At 37.6% G+C, this 15605-nt stretch overlaps 1 protein-coding gene across 3 annotated transcripts in view; it reads right to left on the reverse strand.

Annotated features, from left to right (window-relative positions):
* Positions 1–11155, reverse strand: part of atp8a1 (ATPase phospholipid transporting 8A1) — a 131655-nt gene extending 120500 nt beyond the window's left edge. For 2 of the 3 annotated variants that reach the window (XM_084133611.1, XM_084133610.1), the window contains exon 1: positions 10790–11100. In XM_084133611.1, coding sequence (XP_083989737.1) covers positions 10790–10838 — 49 coding nt within the window. In that variant the 5' untranslated portion in view covers positions 10839–11100. Of the gene's footprint in view, positions 1–10789 lie in introns of all 3 variants that reach the window. The other variant, XM_084133612.1, reaches the window with a different exon arrangement.
* Between the last annotated feature and the right edge of the window lie 4450 nt (positions 11156–15605).

The raw sequence follows: 15605 nt of genomic DNA on the forward strand, positions 1-15605 counted from the left end.
GCCACATGACAACGTTACTGAAAAACATCATTTGCATTTGATATACAGATGAAAATATAAAAGGTAAATAAAATAAAAATAAAATAAATAAATAAAAAATAAAAAGTAGTCCATCAAACTTGAATGCACAATATTGCTACCATATTGGCTATGGTCAAATATTATGATTTTTATTTATTTGTCAGCATCAGACAATTGATATTGGATTTTTAATTATGTATGCTCGTTTCCCCCATTTTTACATTTAAGTTACCATTGCTATCAACTAATGCTCACTTAAAGTTAAAACAGGCAAACATAGATCCATTACAGTGCAAGTTTCTCGTGCAGACCTATGGCACATGTGCTGACCAACATCATCCTCAAATTACATTTAGAGAAAGCAGCCAATTAAAATGACAATAAGTCATACCGTACATTCACAATGCGTCTTCCATATAGTTTCTGGCCTCTCTTCTGATTTCGCAGCTTTGTTTGTGTGTGTCTGTTGAGAGTGGGTTTGACTTTTGAAGGATTACAGAGGCGCGGCTGTCAACACCAATGATATTAAATGGATGCAGTGGCATTATGACAGAAACAACAGAGAATGCCATTAAAATACATGACCTGTTTGGAGCTCTAATCACTCAAGGCATATAAAAAAAAAGACATATCCTGGCAGGCCGGACAGCTGACAGGGGGGCGAGGCGGCATCTGTTGAATTGAATGACACAAGGCCATGTCTGATCCTGAACATTAAAACACCAACACGAGAGAGAAACAAAGAGAGAGGAGAAAACAGCAAATCCATGGCTTGATGTTGGTAGTTCAGTGCAAGGCGCCATGTATTGATTAAGTCCTCAAGGGTGATGGGCTGAAATCGCTGCTTTTCTATCACTGAAGTCTCCGAGGCTTTTGTAACAGGCTGTGAAATTGGGCTACTAGATAAAAAATATACCCAGAAAACCTGCTTTGAAGGGTTTTTTTTTCTCAGTAAAGAACTACAATGTCTATGATTACTGTAATCTGACACCCCAGACCTCCATGATGACTAGCTTATTTATACAAAGTTTTCAATAATTAGAAGAAACAATTAAGTCTGTGGTCACGTTCACACAGCAGCAGAATACGGTTGTCAGTCCTGTATCAGAGTCCTTCATACGGTTACGTTCACACACAGTTCAGTTATTTACGGGAGTGACAAACGCATTCTATAATCTATAATATTCTAGAAGCTACTCTGCACTGCACAAATGCATGTCTACTGTGTATTGCAGGTTTTCATCAGGTTGTGTGGTGACTTACAACGATGGATATAAGAGGGTTTTAGATCCAATCACTGTTCTCCACCTGTCAGCTGTGTGCCACGCCTACGTGCGACTCAAATGCTCCATACTATACTCCAATATAAACGCTAATGTTGGTTAATAAAGATTTGACAGATTAACTTGTGGCTTGACTGGACTCCTGTTGTGTTAAAAGTAGGGCTGTCAACGTTAACGCAAAAAGTCAGTTTTATCGAGTATCCTCACAAGAGCAGTCTTAAATGATGGATACGTTCACACACGTTCCATCATTTTAAATGAGTTAAATAACGTCTTAAATGAAAGTAAAGAGTTATGAGAGAATGAGAAGCGTGTCAGATACGCGTCTCTGTCAGCAGCTGCAGGTCTTAATTAAAGTGACAACAGCCACTAATTCTATCTTTCAGAATAGGGGGGGCATTTTCATCCATACATCAGTAGCTGTATTAGGAAAAGATTCCATTAAACAAGTATTTAAATTATACTGCATGTTGTTTCTACATTAATTTGGAGATTAACTGTGGAATTTTTACATTTTAAAATATATTAAAAACGTATAATAACGTTAGTGTTTTTAATTGCGATTAATCACAGAAAAAAATGTGTGATTAATCTATGATGATAAATAGCTGATGATACAAGGCAAAAATAAATAAATAAATAATAATACTGAAGTATTGAAACTGTTGCTCAAGTACATTTCACCAGAAACATAATAAACTGACTCTACAGCTCCATCGGCCATTTGGTTAGCAGAAGGGGGCTAAAGCACACAGTAAATGCCAGGTAATCCCGAAGGAAAAGTGACCTGGCTTAAAGTTAATCGGAGTAGAGGACACCAAGATGCTAAGGCTGCTTAATTAGTTAAAGAGACTGTAATTATTTCCCCAAGAAACAGGGATGGTGTAATGAGGACATTTGGTCCAGCCATGTGCTTTAGTACCAAATCTGTCTTGATGTATTCTGCTCAATATGTGCGGATGAATAGGTTAAAATGCCATGAGTATGAATGCATGCATGCTTCCAACATGAATAACATAAATAAATCCATATGACCGTTTCAAATAAGGCATCTCCCACCATCTGCATCATTCATCTAGCCTGGATTAATATTTAATAGCACACGCTATATAATATGCATTCATGAAGCCACATTCTCATCTTGAGAGAATTGAACTGCTCTATGAACAGAGAGCAGAAAATATGACTACATCAGATAGTAACCGCTGATTATGAGCATCCACAGCTGAATTAACTAGGATCAAGTGGAAATGAAGAATCAACTTCCATATCCATCCTAGACCAGCAAGAGCAAGGCGACTGAATAATGATTAAGACCCAGAATCCCTCTCCCCGCTCACTCTGTTCCCTTGAGGCTGAGCTGAAACTAACTAGGACTGTCTGAGGGAAGGGAGGAGGGGCGGGAAAATGAAGGATTAACATGGTGATCAGTAAAGAGAGAGGAAGAGATTCATGAATGATGAAGCATATTTTCATGCAACATGTGTACAATCCATTCATAAAAAAATAAATAAAAAAACAACAATAGACAGGATTCTGTGCGCACACACACAATCCCAACTGACTCTTCAATTCTCATCCAATATTACTTGCTTTTGAACACCAAAAATGTAGCCAAATAATGATCACTACTAATAATAAATTTGCAATTACAAATATTTTAAACCACACATTTAATCTTAACGCAGCATAATCAGGCAAACAAATCGGTGCCTGCAGAACTAGGCTATATGCTGAAAGCTCTGCAGATTTGCATGTTTAAGACATATTTCTTCTATTAATTTATGCTTTCAGCTGCCAATAAATGGGTTGAGCATATTTAAATCCATTTCACAGAATTTCCCACAAAATCAGCACAGGAAAATGGCAAATAAATAAACTTCAAAAATATTTTTTTTTGCCTACAGTGAAAGTCAATGGGGTCCAAAACAGAAACAAACACTTTCATCGTATAGAGAATATATACTACCGTTTACATACACTACCCTACCATGGGTGCACTATCCCTTCAAGTACTGAATGCATGTTTCTGCAAGTTAGTCAATGTCTATATTATTTAGAAAGACTAACTGCACATGGCTTGAACATCTCAAAGTTGCAAACATTTTAACTGCTGAGAAAAGAAAAGCAAGATTTTCTAATTAAAGCTAATGGCAAAAGCACTTTGCAAAAGCAGAAATGGTTAAGACTCTAGAGCATAGGTTTAATTGTGACTTCAACAGGGTTCCCACACCTTGGTTGACTTCAAATTCAAGGACCTTTCAAGGACTTTCCAGTTCCAATACCCTCAAATTCAAGGACTTAATGTGGGGACACATTTGTTGTGTCCAACAACAAACGATGAGGTACCATCGTAGTTTCATGCGCACGTGAGTACCTCATGCGGGAAACACTTAACATAACTCAGGGTTTTTCCTGGCTCAAAATGAGGCGGATGTGGTAAAATCCTATTAATGTATTTTAATAATAAGATAATAAAAATTGTATTTTTTGCAGATCATCATATAGCTTATTGTGTTTCCCACATAGTTTTTGTGGGTATAGCTTGATACCTCTAGGGGGGTACGGGGGCAAGCCCCCCCGTAAGAAAATTTTGTACATTTTAAAGATAAATTCATTAATCTGGTGCACTTTGAGTCACCCAAATCCACTGTTAAAAATAGATAATCCACCCGCAAACCGCCTATATTCTTTGATTTAGATATCTGCATCTGATCATCACATTACAATTATTCAAATTCTCAGTGTTAAGCATGATAGTATGGTAACATATCACACTGAAGTAGGCTGATTTAAAATTAACATTTATTTAAAATAAAAGTTCTTCTTTTGGCAAAATTACATAATTCCTTAATAGCCTAAACAGAGGCTTTACTCCCTTCAAACTTAAATTGTTTAATTTCATTGTTGTTTCAATCTTTCATTACATCACTGTTTGAATACACTACTTTTTTGTACCTTTTATAAAGGGCATTTTTCCCCCTAATTTTATTAAATGTATGATCCATCTTTCATTTCAAATTCTTAAATTTGATCAATATATTCAATTAAAATAATAAGACACTAGGCTGTTACCAATCAAATTAAATAATTTACATTGAAAAATTATAACTGTATTAAATTAGATTATTTTAAATATTTTTGAATATACAAATAAGGAATGTTGGAAAGAATGATACTTTATGAAACTAAACCGCCAGCAGGAGGCGGCAGGCGACAGTCTTAATGAGCGAGTCATCGAGTCATTCATTCAAACGATTCGTTCAAAAGGCTGATTTATTCAGAATGAGGCAGTTTATGAATGGGTAATTGAATCTTTGACTCAACCGATTCTTTCAAAATGCTGAATCATTCAGTAATGCAACAAGTGTTGCTGTGAGATGCGCGATGGTTCTGCGGTGATCTTTGTTTGGAACTATTTTCGCTGCTGAAACAAAAACAGTCAAAAACAGTCATTGCGTCTAAAATGTAAGTGACTTAATTTTAACTATTTGTTTATTGAACTGTTATGAAATCAGTCTCGGTTTCAATCTTGATGGCATTCAGGCAAACAGCTCTCTGGTCGCGTGTAGCCTCGAGGCTATATATTGTTTCTTAACTATAATATGTTATAAAAAACTGCGCGAGCCTCAACAGCGCTACATTGTTACCGTCAGTACATTAGGTAGGCTTATATTATTATCAACTATAGGCTATCAATCACCACTTACTTTAAATGAAATAAAACAGAATCATCCTCATGTTTTCGGTGATTCCCTAGTTATTTTTTATTGTCGAGAGACGGAGGCGGCACAAAATTTGACGGAGGCGGCCGCCTCATAATTCTCTATGCAGGAAAAACCCTAACGTAACGCGTAAATGCGCTTAACTAGTGTAAATCAAGCAAGCTAGTATGCAAAGGCCATGAAGTGTTGGCGAAATAACACAGGGGACTGGAGTGAATTTGGAATTATTTCCAGAAAACTTCTTGCACAAAATAAATTCAAGCACTTTCAAGCACCTGTCTCTATGTATGTTTATTTTCAAAAACTTTCCAGGGCCTTGAAAACATTTTTTCAGATTCACAAACTTTCAAGGATTTCAAGGACCCGTGGGAACCCTGCTTCAACTTCTCCATAACGTCACAGTTTATCACACAGCACCAACACATCTGTGGCTAACAAAAACTTAACACTGCATCCTCCATAATGATTTGCATGGCCATTAAGCCATTACATTTGAGATGACAAACCAATAAAGTCATCATCACAGTATGTGGCTATTTCAAATATGGTTACATACACTGCTTTCATTACTGTGAGTGTAAATTGTCAATACGCCGTGGCTATTTCAGGCCTCTTGAATGAGGGATCACTAGAGGTACTGACAGATCTGACACATCCATCTTCAAATGTGTCAGGGTAAAAATAGCAAACTAGACGCATTGTGAAACACCCTCAGTCTGCTGGGCACAGAAGATGTCTGTCTGACTCTGACACCAACTCTACACCCATTATCTGCACAAATGATGAACACAGCCTAAAGAGGCCAATAATGATCTGAACAATCCCATTAGGGCTGGAACAAACGATTATTTTTAAATCGATTAATCTATCGATTATTTTTTCCGATTAATTGAATAATCTATCATTTATTTTCCTCCCAGTTATTCTATTGATTTTTTTCTGAATAGTTTATTAATCCTTCAGTTAATTTACAGATTAATACGAACCAACAATTTACCAATATATAATAACCGTAACTAATAGATGTATGAACTTTACCCAATAATATCATTTATCATAAAAGGTTTATGCAGTGTAGGCCTAATTAGGAAAGTTGTTTACTATGGCTGCGTTCAGAGTCATTTTTTGGGATTTACAGCAGCCACTGCTTACAAGTATGAATCAGTCAGTAGATTAAAGTACAGCAGCTGCTTGAATATGTTCATTCACTGTATGATCAAACAGCTGAAGACACAACCGCATTCTAACTATAGCAGTAACCACAGCGACAGTATCAAACATGTCCATAAAATCGTGACGTTTTACCACGATTGACATGATCCATTAGATATTTTAAATAACCAACAACAGTGTTAAATGCTTTGTAACTGGTTGCAGAGAATACGTTTGAGCCGCGTGCCTCACAACCACAGGAGCTCGTAAAAAGCAGAACACTAAATGAACGCAGCCGTATTAAGCACAAAATATGGGACTGAAAAACGTATTCTAGTGCTGTGTAAAATTTTACTGTAATAGTCTAAATACTTACGCTGCCGTCTTGTCGTTTTGAGGTAAGAGAGCCCCGGGATGTTTTCTTCTTTTCAGATGCTCCTGCATAAAAGTTGTGCTGCTATATTTTGCCATTTCAGTTTTACAGAGTGCGCAGAGCAGAATCGTATCTCGTTTAAAAAAATGTCCACACTTTAGATTGGGCTCGATATTTTCGAGCCGCCATCATTGGGGAACATAAACAAAGCGACGAATCGACGTATATCAAGCAAATCGACGAACTAACGTAATCGATTATGTTGGCGCGTCATTCCAGCCCTAAATCCCAGGTGCTTTAATAATTCAAACAGGTTGAGTGTGTGTGAATGAGTATGTCAGTTGTTAAATAACATTACTGTGAGATACAGATAGAGATACAATCAGGAGTTGAGACATGAGTCATGACAACAGATTTAACACAGCTCAGCATTACTGTTGCAAGAAAACAGGAATTCATGTTGAAACCAATAATATCAATGTTAAATGTAGCAATATCCATGAATATCCATGTTTCACACTGTATATGTTAATGTTGTGAGGCCTAAATCCAGTTGTAGCATTTAAAACTATTGATTTTACATTTATTCAGACAAAATAATGCAACGTTTTAAAACTGTCCGTTTATCACCTTACGAGTATTGGACAAGGAATATACATGTATCCCTTGTCAGAACAGCATGACATAGCCTAAGTAAGGTAGGGGCGGGCTATCTGTTTGTTCAATCAATGGAAGATGAGGGGATTGTTCTGGGAACGTTTTTGATAGCGGTAATAATTACCGTAACTTCACCTTTAAAAAGCCTGTCTTGTCTAACTAGAGGAAAAAAAGTTGCAGCTGCATTGCAGATACTGGGTGGGCTGGACCATAAAATAAGTTCTTTGGAAAGGAGTTTGATCAGACTATAAAAATAAAAAAAGTCAGACTTTTTCTGGAGGTCCCCAGCAGGTCTGCCCACTCCCATCGGTGTGGGCTTCTCTCTGTGATCTTTGCCTATAATCCAAGAATCGTGCCACCTCCGCTTACCGACCACAACGCAGATAAGGCTGCTTTGGCAAACGTCCCAGCCAGGTCTGGCAAGAGCTCTGACATTCCCAAAGCAAAGAGACACATGGAGGCTGAGGAGGAGGTGGTGAAGATGGAGTAGGAGGGAGGGTGAAACAGGGTATGAGCGGATTGGTCCGATGTTCTGCCAAGGTCCCACCCTGCCCTGCCACGAGCCAGCCTGATGCACTGCAGTGATTACAAAAAGACAACGACAACATGCACACATTGTGCCGCACAGCAAGGTCTGTGAGGAAAGTGAAACCAGAGCAAGCAGCAATAAGAAATACATTTCAAAACGGGTCTCTTGCTTTCATTCAAACTGGTACTGTGTAGGTCATAGGCCTGATCAGACATGCAGGCTTATTGATCGCTCAGTGCTGGGAAATGCTTGCACTGACGAACAGGATACTTTTCAAACACGGTAAATGTGGCAGCAGGAGGCATGACGTTCTCTAAAACCAAGGTTAAAACCAGCCAGCTGCTTTTTAAACTGAAAAATGATGAGAGCTGGTTACTGTCTTACAGATTGCATTTTCACCAGCACTTGTGAAAAGAGTCCAATCAGCCATAGCCGGAGCCTCTTAAATTATTAAAGTAAAGTGTATGGCCACTATTCCATCTGTAGTGATTGCATACGTCTATGACAAATCCAGCATAACAGGATGCATTGCAGAAATGTATACTCTCTCCCAACCTAATTTTCCCCAAGTATCAGAAAGTCAGTGGCACAAGGAAGTGAAATTGTTCAAATGCGGCGACATTCCAATCAGTAAACATTATTTCTGGTCAGCCTTTTGACAGCAAATCAAACTCCGATACATGCGAGCAGTCTGGTTGTTGACAAGGGAGGTCACTGGAAGCATGACATTTTATCCAGGATGCAGACAAACAAGCACGAGAGATAGAGACAAGTCTGATCAATAAACATCAGACAAAGAACATCGCCCTTACACACCTATTCAAATCTCTATTCTTCAAAAACAAATTAAACAAATACATGAGAGAAAGTCTCCGCCATACCCAAATACTGCAGGTGAAGCACATCGGGGCAAGCAACTTGCTGATGCTGATTCATATTCCGTTCACTTCAGTCTTTCCCTTTCGAAGTGCGAGACTGCTGTCCTGCCTTGCAAGACTGACTAAAACACGAGCCAATAGGATTCGAGCGCGAGCTGTTACGGAGCATTTCATTGGTTAGACAGTAGACCTATTGAATAAACACTCCTCATCAATAAACAAGTGTTTTTTAACTGAATGAGATTCCGAGCGGCACTAAACGTCACATTCGTGAATTAACAATAAATACAATGCATTGCCTATTTTACTGTAGTTGTCTTTTTATATAGTTAGATTAGAATGGTTGTACCATTTTACTCAAATTATTATAAAGGTTGCACGTGAACGAATCGGTTAAGTGAATAATTTACTCATAAGATACAAAAGCATCACTCGACTCCACCAATTGGCATAACGTAACCTGCAGAAAAGATCACATGAAATTCAAAAGAATCGAATCACTGTGATGTTTCCTTTAAAGGTCCCATTGCATGGATTATTTTATTATTTTAGAATGTTTCCTGGGGTGCCCTTATAATGTTAGTATGTTTTTATAGATCAAAAGTTGTTATAATTAAGAAATAAAAGGCATATTTCCTAGCCTGATTTTAGCCTCTGATTTGAACGCTCTGTTTGAAGGGGCGTGTCTGCTGTGAGACTTCAGTGTAAACGCCCACTGCTGTGATTGGCTGACATGCTTTCATATGAAATACATGTGGAACTCTCTCGAAAACTTTTACTATTACAGCTATTATACGTTTTTACTATTACAGCTATCGAGATAAACGAATCGTGAGAAGTTTTTTAAGTATTTAGATCTATTCCCATCACATAAAAGGTTGCAGTGATGAGCACTGAGCAGATGACAGCCTGTTGATCGCGTAAATGAAGATCTTATCTTTTTCTGCACTCTCACTAATGATTTCACCAATGCAAACATGAGGCAAGTACAGTAAGAGCTTCGTTGTGCAGTGTAACAGCGTCATTGATTTCATAACGAGTTTTGGCAAGTGTCCAGACTCGCGCTGTGTGATTGACAGCCATAAAGGGAAGATTTTTAGATTCGCCCGTCTGAGCTTTCATTTTCTCAAAAATACCCAGGGCTTGGTTTACACCCATCAAAACGTCTAGCCACTGGGGGACCATAGGCAGGCTAGGGAAACTCATATTAAAGTTAAAAAAACTCATAAAATGAAATTTTCATGCAATGGGACCTTTAAGGTTTCAAAACTCAGGAACTAAAAGCCAAAATCCCCACCACCTGCAGGTATAATTTTGCTATTTTGCTATTTAAAGACATGTGATATTGACATTTGGGCCGGTTTCACAGACAGGGCTTAGATTAAGCCAGGATTAGGCCTTCGTTCAATTAGCGCATTTAGGTAACTTTTATAAACGTGGCTAGACAAAAAAATATTACTGGTGTGCATCTTGACACAAAACAATGGTACTGACATTTTAAGATGTGTCACTGTAAATTGCTTTCAGTTAAAACAGCTCAAACATGCATTTTAGTCTGGGATTAGGCTTAGGCCTTGTCTGTGAAACCAGGGGTTGATGTTGTGAACATGTGGACTAGGAGAGCATCATCATCATTGGAGAATTAAGCAGGACCAGGAAGAAAATGGTAACACACAGATAACTTAGTATGAAAACAGCAACACACAACTAAGCTGACATGACACGCCGTTAAGTTACAAACGAGTACCGGCCCACTTTTTATGACAAACTAAAACACAAATAATAATATAATAACTTTATAATTACACACACACACTCCTGAACTGCCTGCACATTACCCATTACTGTCTTCACCCTATTCATGTCAACAAAAACGTTTGTGAATAAATAATAAAAGCTGATCACAGTCCTAATATTAAATAAACCATATGGGTAAATGTCCCAAGCGACCATTTATGCATCTCACATTCACAAAATGCCGCCACTGCCTTTGAAAGCAAATGTGAAAGAACTTATTTGTAGCCTAGAATCACGCAATGAATCCCAATGCAATCTTCAGTCAGTGCTCTCGCAACAGTTGTCGAGCACGAGAAAGATTGTACACATGTCAAGAAACTCAAGATGACAGATACAGATTGACACAGATCCGCAATAATAAAAACGTGTTTTACCTTCAACACGGGAACGGAGATCCGACATAGTTCTCTGAACGGGCGGCATCGGTCCACCTGTCAACTAAACGCTTAAAACTCCGCGTTGCGTTTCTCTCTTCAACCGTCTAAGGATTTTAAGCGCCGGTGACAGTAAACAAAGTAGCTTTCCCCCACTCCCGTGGCCGGTAACCATTTATTTAGGGTTATAATTCATGTTGTTGTTGATGAACAGCGGCAGTTCCGCACTCGATAACACGCTCCAGCATCAGCGCGCGGAGCTGAACGCGAAATCTCTCCAGCACGAGCAAGAATCGATAAGCGCTTGAAACACTGAATGTGAGCGAGCTCTGCCGCCTCACAAATTGGACCGTGCCAACTAAGAGCGCAGAGGGGGGTCGAGTCGAAATAACGCATGCAATCTGGTCGTTCTCACTCTGAAAACCATAAATGTCATACATAAATAATATTTCCTAAATACCAAGTAAAAGCATGTCTCGATATATACAGAATATGATTTGTACCATGCTAAATAAAAACTGGACCAAAATACTGTCCCCTAATATGATCTCAGTGTGGAAAGGTCTTCAGGAGATTCCCTGCTGCAGTTACTCTCATTGTTTCGAAGGGGGATTGCAGAGACAATGACAGCCCACTATTTCTTTATTTTAGGCCCTGAAGCAATCACGACTCTGCAATTGCCTCCCATATTACCCTTCAGCCGGAAAACATTATGGGTTTGCTGCTGATATGCTGAGGGTTTGCTCTCAACAAGCCACATGTTGATGTGCACAATTCTCCATTCCTGTTTCTTCCTGTTCCTCAGGCCTACTGGTTTTGATAATATTGCCGTTGTTATGGTTAAATGAATAAAATAAAATGAATAAATAAAGAACACAACTCAAATGGTTAAAACATTTTAAAACATATTTTCTGTCACTGCCTAAATATCTGAATAAGGCATCCATTGAGTGTTATCTCAATATATTTTATTTTATTGCAGACATTATTTTGTATTGATAATACAAGATATATGAAATTTCAACCCACAAATAATAAAAGATAAAATGAACAAATAATTGTCCCTTTTTCAAAAGGTTTTTGGGCTTTCTCTCAAACATCCACCCGCCTGCACAGATTTTGGTCTATTGCTCCTGAGGTTGCCTAGCAACAGTGACAAGATGCCTGCCTCTTTGATTATGTTTGCTGTGGTTTTATCTTTGAGCACATATCAGTCTAAATAATGACTCATCCTCTCAAAAATGATCAGAAGAAAATGTTTTTTATTGTTCCCTTTTTAAATGAACATTTCACCTCAACATGCCATTTACTTCCCCTTAAATTTCTCTCATTAATTTTATGTATGACTTCAGAAGACAGAGTAGCCTACAAGTCATATGAATGATTTGGTTACACTTTATTTTAAGGTGTCATTGTTACAGTGTAATTATATATTTAAGTACTGAGTAATAATAATTAACTAAGGGTAGGATTAGGTTTTGCTTAAGGGTTAATATAATTATGAATAATTAACTCTTATTACTATATGGTAAGTACATGTAACATTATGTAACACTGTAAAATAAAGTGTTACCAATGATTTTATTGTACTTTTATTGTGCTTTCCTTTGTTTGAGGAAAGGATGACAGAACTGTCATTTTATTGTATTGTCAGAATTGACGTAAAAAACTATTGTTGGTTTAACTTAAAAAAGTAAGTTACCTGGTTGCCTTAAACTTTTTAGTTCATTGAAATGAAAAATTTGTGTTAATACAATGGAGATTGGTTTAATAAATAGAAACTCAAATTATATTATTTTTCTATTCATATCTATCTATCTTTTTTTTATTTGATCTTTTTATCTATTTTTAGATGGCTAAATGCCATATCCATAAATGGCAATTCTCAGGAAAGAAAGCATGTTTTAAAAAATAAAAATGCAAGAAAACACACACACACACACACACTGAATCAATCTTGCCATTAAAAAACAGTAATTTAGATTGTACAGGCATGCATCTCCTTTCATGTCTTTCCGTAATATTCCCCCAGCAAATTTGTTTTCTTTTTTTCTTTTTTTTAACTGTTTATGTTATATGGTTAATGCACTTGTTATTCAATTAAATGAAGGGGAAAAAACACTACCCACAAAAGCAGTTCAACCCATTAAATCATCATGACTCATTCATATGTCCTGCATGCACTAAAGTTCAAGCCGCGCAGTGACATCTTATTCTCCCGTAACCGGGCCTGGAATCATCTGTGCTCAAAGCAGTGGTCAGAGGCCATCTCTGTGATAAATGAGCCCATGAGCCATCCGAACACTCTCCTGTCAGGCCACACAAGATCTGCACTCACTGCAGGCTATGAGTGTCATCTACACTTATTGACAATTTCTCACTGCATGGACCATTCAATATTCAAAGGAATGCTCATGTATGTATTTATGAATAGCATGTTGATTTTTTGGGGGGAGAATGTCTGAGTTGAGAAAGAAATGATACTTTTAAATGGATGGCATCAATATATGAGTTTGAGATGGACTGGACAAGAATAGGACTCATGAAAGTACCAAGAGCAATGCCTGTCAGTCAACAGTCGGGTGTCACCATCTGTCCAGACAGCGCTGGCAAGCAACCTATCAGCCGATTCAAAGAAAGGCCCCTTGGAATTGATGGATCTTCTAACAATAGCTGAGGATTCTGAGACATTAAAGCCTGGGTGAAAAAAGACAGCATGCCTAACAGATATTGATTTTGGAATCTAATTAGAATTAAAAACACAGTGCATGTTTATTTTGCTCATAAGAATGCACGTTGTGGCGTAAGGTATTTTATGTTGTCTAGAAGAGACTGTCTAAATAAAATATAGCAAATAAATTAATTTTAATTAATGAAGGTACATTCATTAAATTGCTTATGTTGTGCTGGTCAGTATACAGCTGTAGTCTTGGGGTGCGTCTCAACCAGCTCCATATAGCTTCCTAGGTCGTGAACCATATCGTGTACACAAATTTGGGCACTGGTAGCCTATACCTTAAGGATATTAAGGACCCTGGCTCACTAAACATTGGGACAATTGATGACTCTATTTGGCGACATGACAACGTCCTCGTACAGTACTTCACTAGTCCACTGGTATTTATAAACAACAGCAGAACTGATATGTTTTTGACATTATTTGTTATTATATGATAAATACGTTGCTTGTTACGTAGGCTATACATGCAACATTTTTTAGCCGTAGAATACATAATAAATGTTAGCTAGATTATGTTCATTAACTGTCTAGTGATGTTCAGTATGTTTATGCTGAAAAAGAATTAAATAATGGTTTGTATTTTTTTATATTTTTTTTTAACTATCGAGTGTCACTGGCTGCATCTGAAATCGCATTCTTCCCTACTATAAAGTAGCCGAAAAACTGTGTGTGACAAAAGTCAGAATTCACAGGACGCAAAAAGTACCCGGATGACCTACTTCTTCCGGGGAGATTGTGAAGTGTACATGCGATGGACACTACTATACTATCCCATGAGGCCACGGGAGAGGATTTATAAATTCTACCTGATTTAACATTATAAAAGAGATTATTATAAAAACATTATAAATTAATGTATTTAGGTCGATTTAGTAAACAGTTTATAAAACAGTTCAAATTCAGCAACCATTTTCAGTTTATGTCACATGCCTGTCCTGTCTTGTGCTGCACATGGGTGTTTTGTTATTTTGGGCCATGTGCTCGTGTCTATTGTCTAGCCCCTCCCATCTTGTTATTTGATTATTGTTTAATTTGTCCCACCTGTCTTTCTCGTTACCCTCCTTTGTTTGTTCCCCTATTTAGCCTCCTTGTGTTTGTAGTCTTGTGCTGGTTCGTTTGTCCGAGTTACCTGTTCCTGGTGTTTCCTTCCCGCTGGCTATCTGTGTCTTGAGTTTTGTACTTTGTCTGTTAGTGTCTAATAAATCTCCTCTGCATTTGAATCCCCGTCTCTCGTTCACTGTTCCATGACAGTTTACCATTGTTTTTAATGTAGTATGTAGTTTTCACCTGGTCATGTGATCTCAGTATGATGGCTTCCTCGACTTCCTTGAGTCAGCCCAGCGTCATTTGAAATCAGGCAGCTTTTATTAGGCTAATGACTGGATTTTTCTACATATATGAATGCACATGCTGATTACAAATATATTTTTCAAAAATATTATGCATTCATTTATGTGTAAAACAAAATATGAGGAAAAATACTGAGTGCAACTTGAGGAATGAGGAAACAATCTGGGCGCGGCGCGTTTCCCATTAGCACCAATAGTCTCGATCAACTTGGCTCCCAATGCTTTTAAGAAACCCAACCCAGCCCTGACCTAGATTGTAGCAATTGATTGATCAGTAAGATCAGACTCTGCCCCCTGCTGGTGTAGGACTTGTAGTGAAAGATTGAACCCTCACATTTTGAATTGCCTGAGAGCACCTTTTCAATTATACAAGTATTAAACCATATTTAGGCCTACAACTTATCAGTCATACAATTCAATAATCCTCTTAAAAATCCTGAGCCACAGGTTTTGAATTTGACTGTTAAGCTCTGAAGCTCGTTTATTTTGTTTGTTAAACCATATGTATAAATCACATCAAATGCTCTATTGAATGGGATTTAAGGCAAAATAAGTTTCTGTAAAAAACATGGACTTATATTAATCTGCATTGTTCTTAAAAATGATGAGGTGGTTGGGTCAATCATCTCTGTGACTCATGGTGATCCTTGACTTAATCACGCTTGGTGTGATGGCGATGACAGCAGTGTTGAAAACAGAGTTATATAACATTTTTTTTAAGCTCTTA

This window comes from Abramis brama (assembly GCF_963993115.1).
Source record: "Abramis brama genome assembly, chromosome: 13".
Lineage (NCBI taxonomy): Eukaryota > Metazoa > Chordata > Actinopteri > Cypriniformes > Leuciscidae > Abramis > Abramis brama.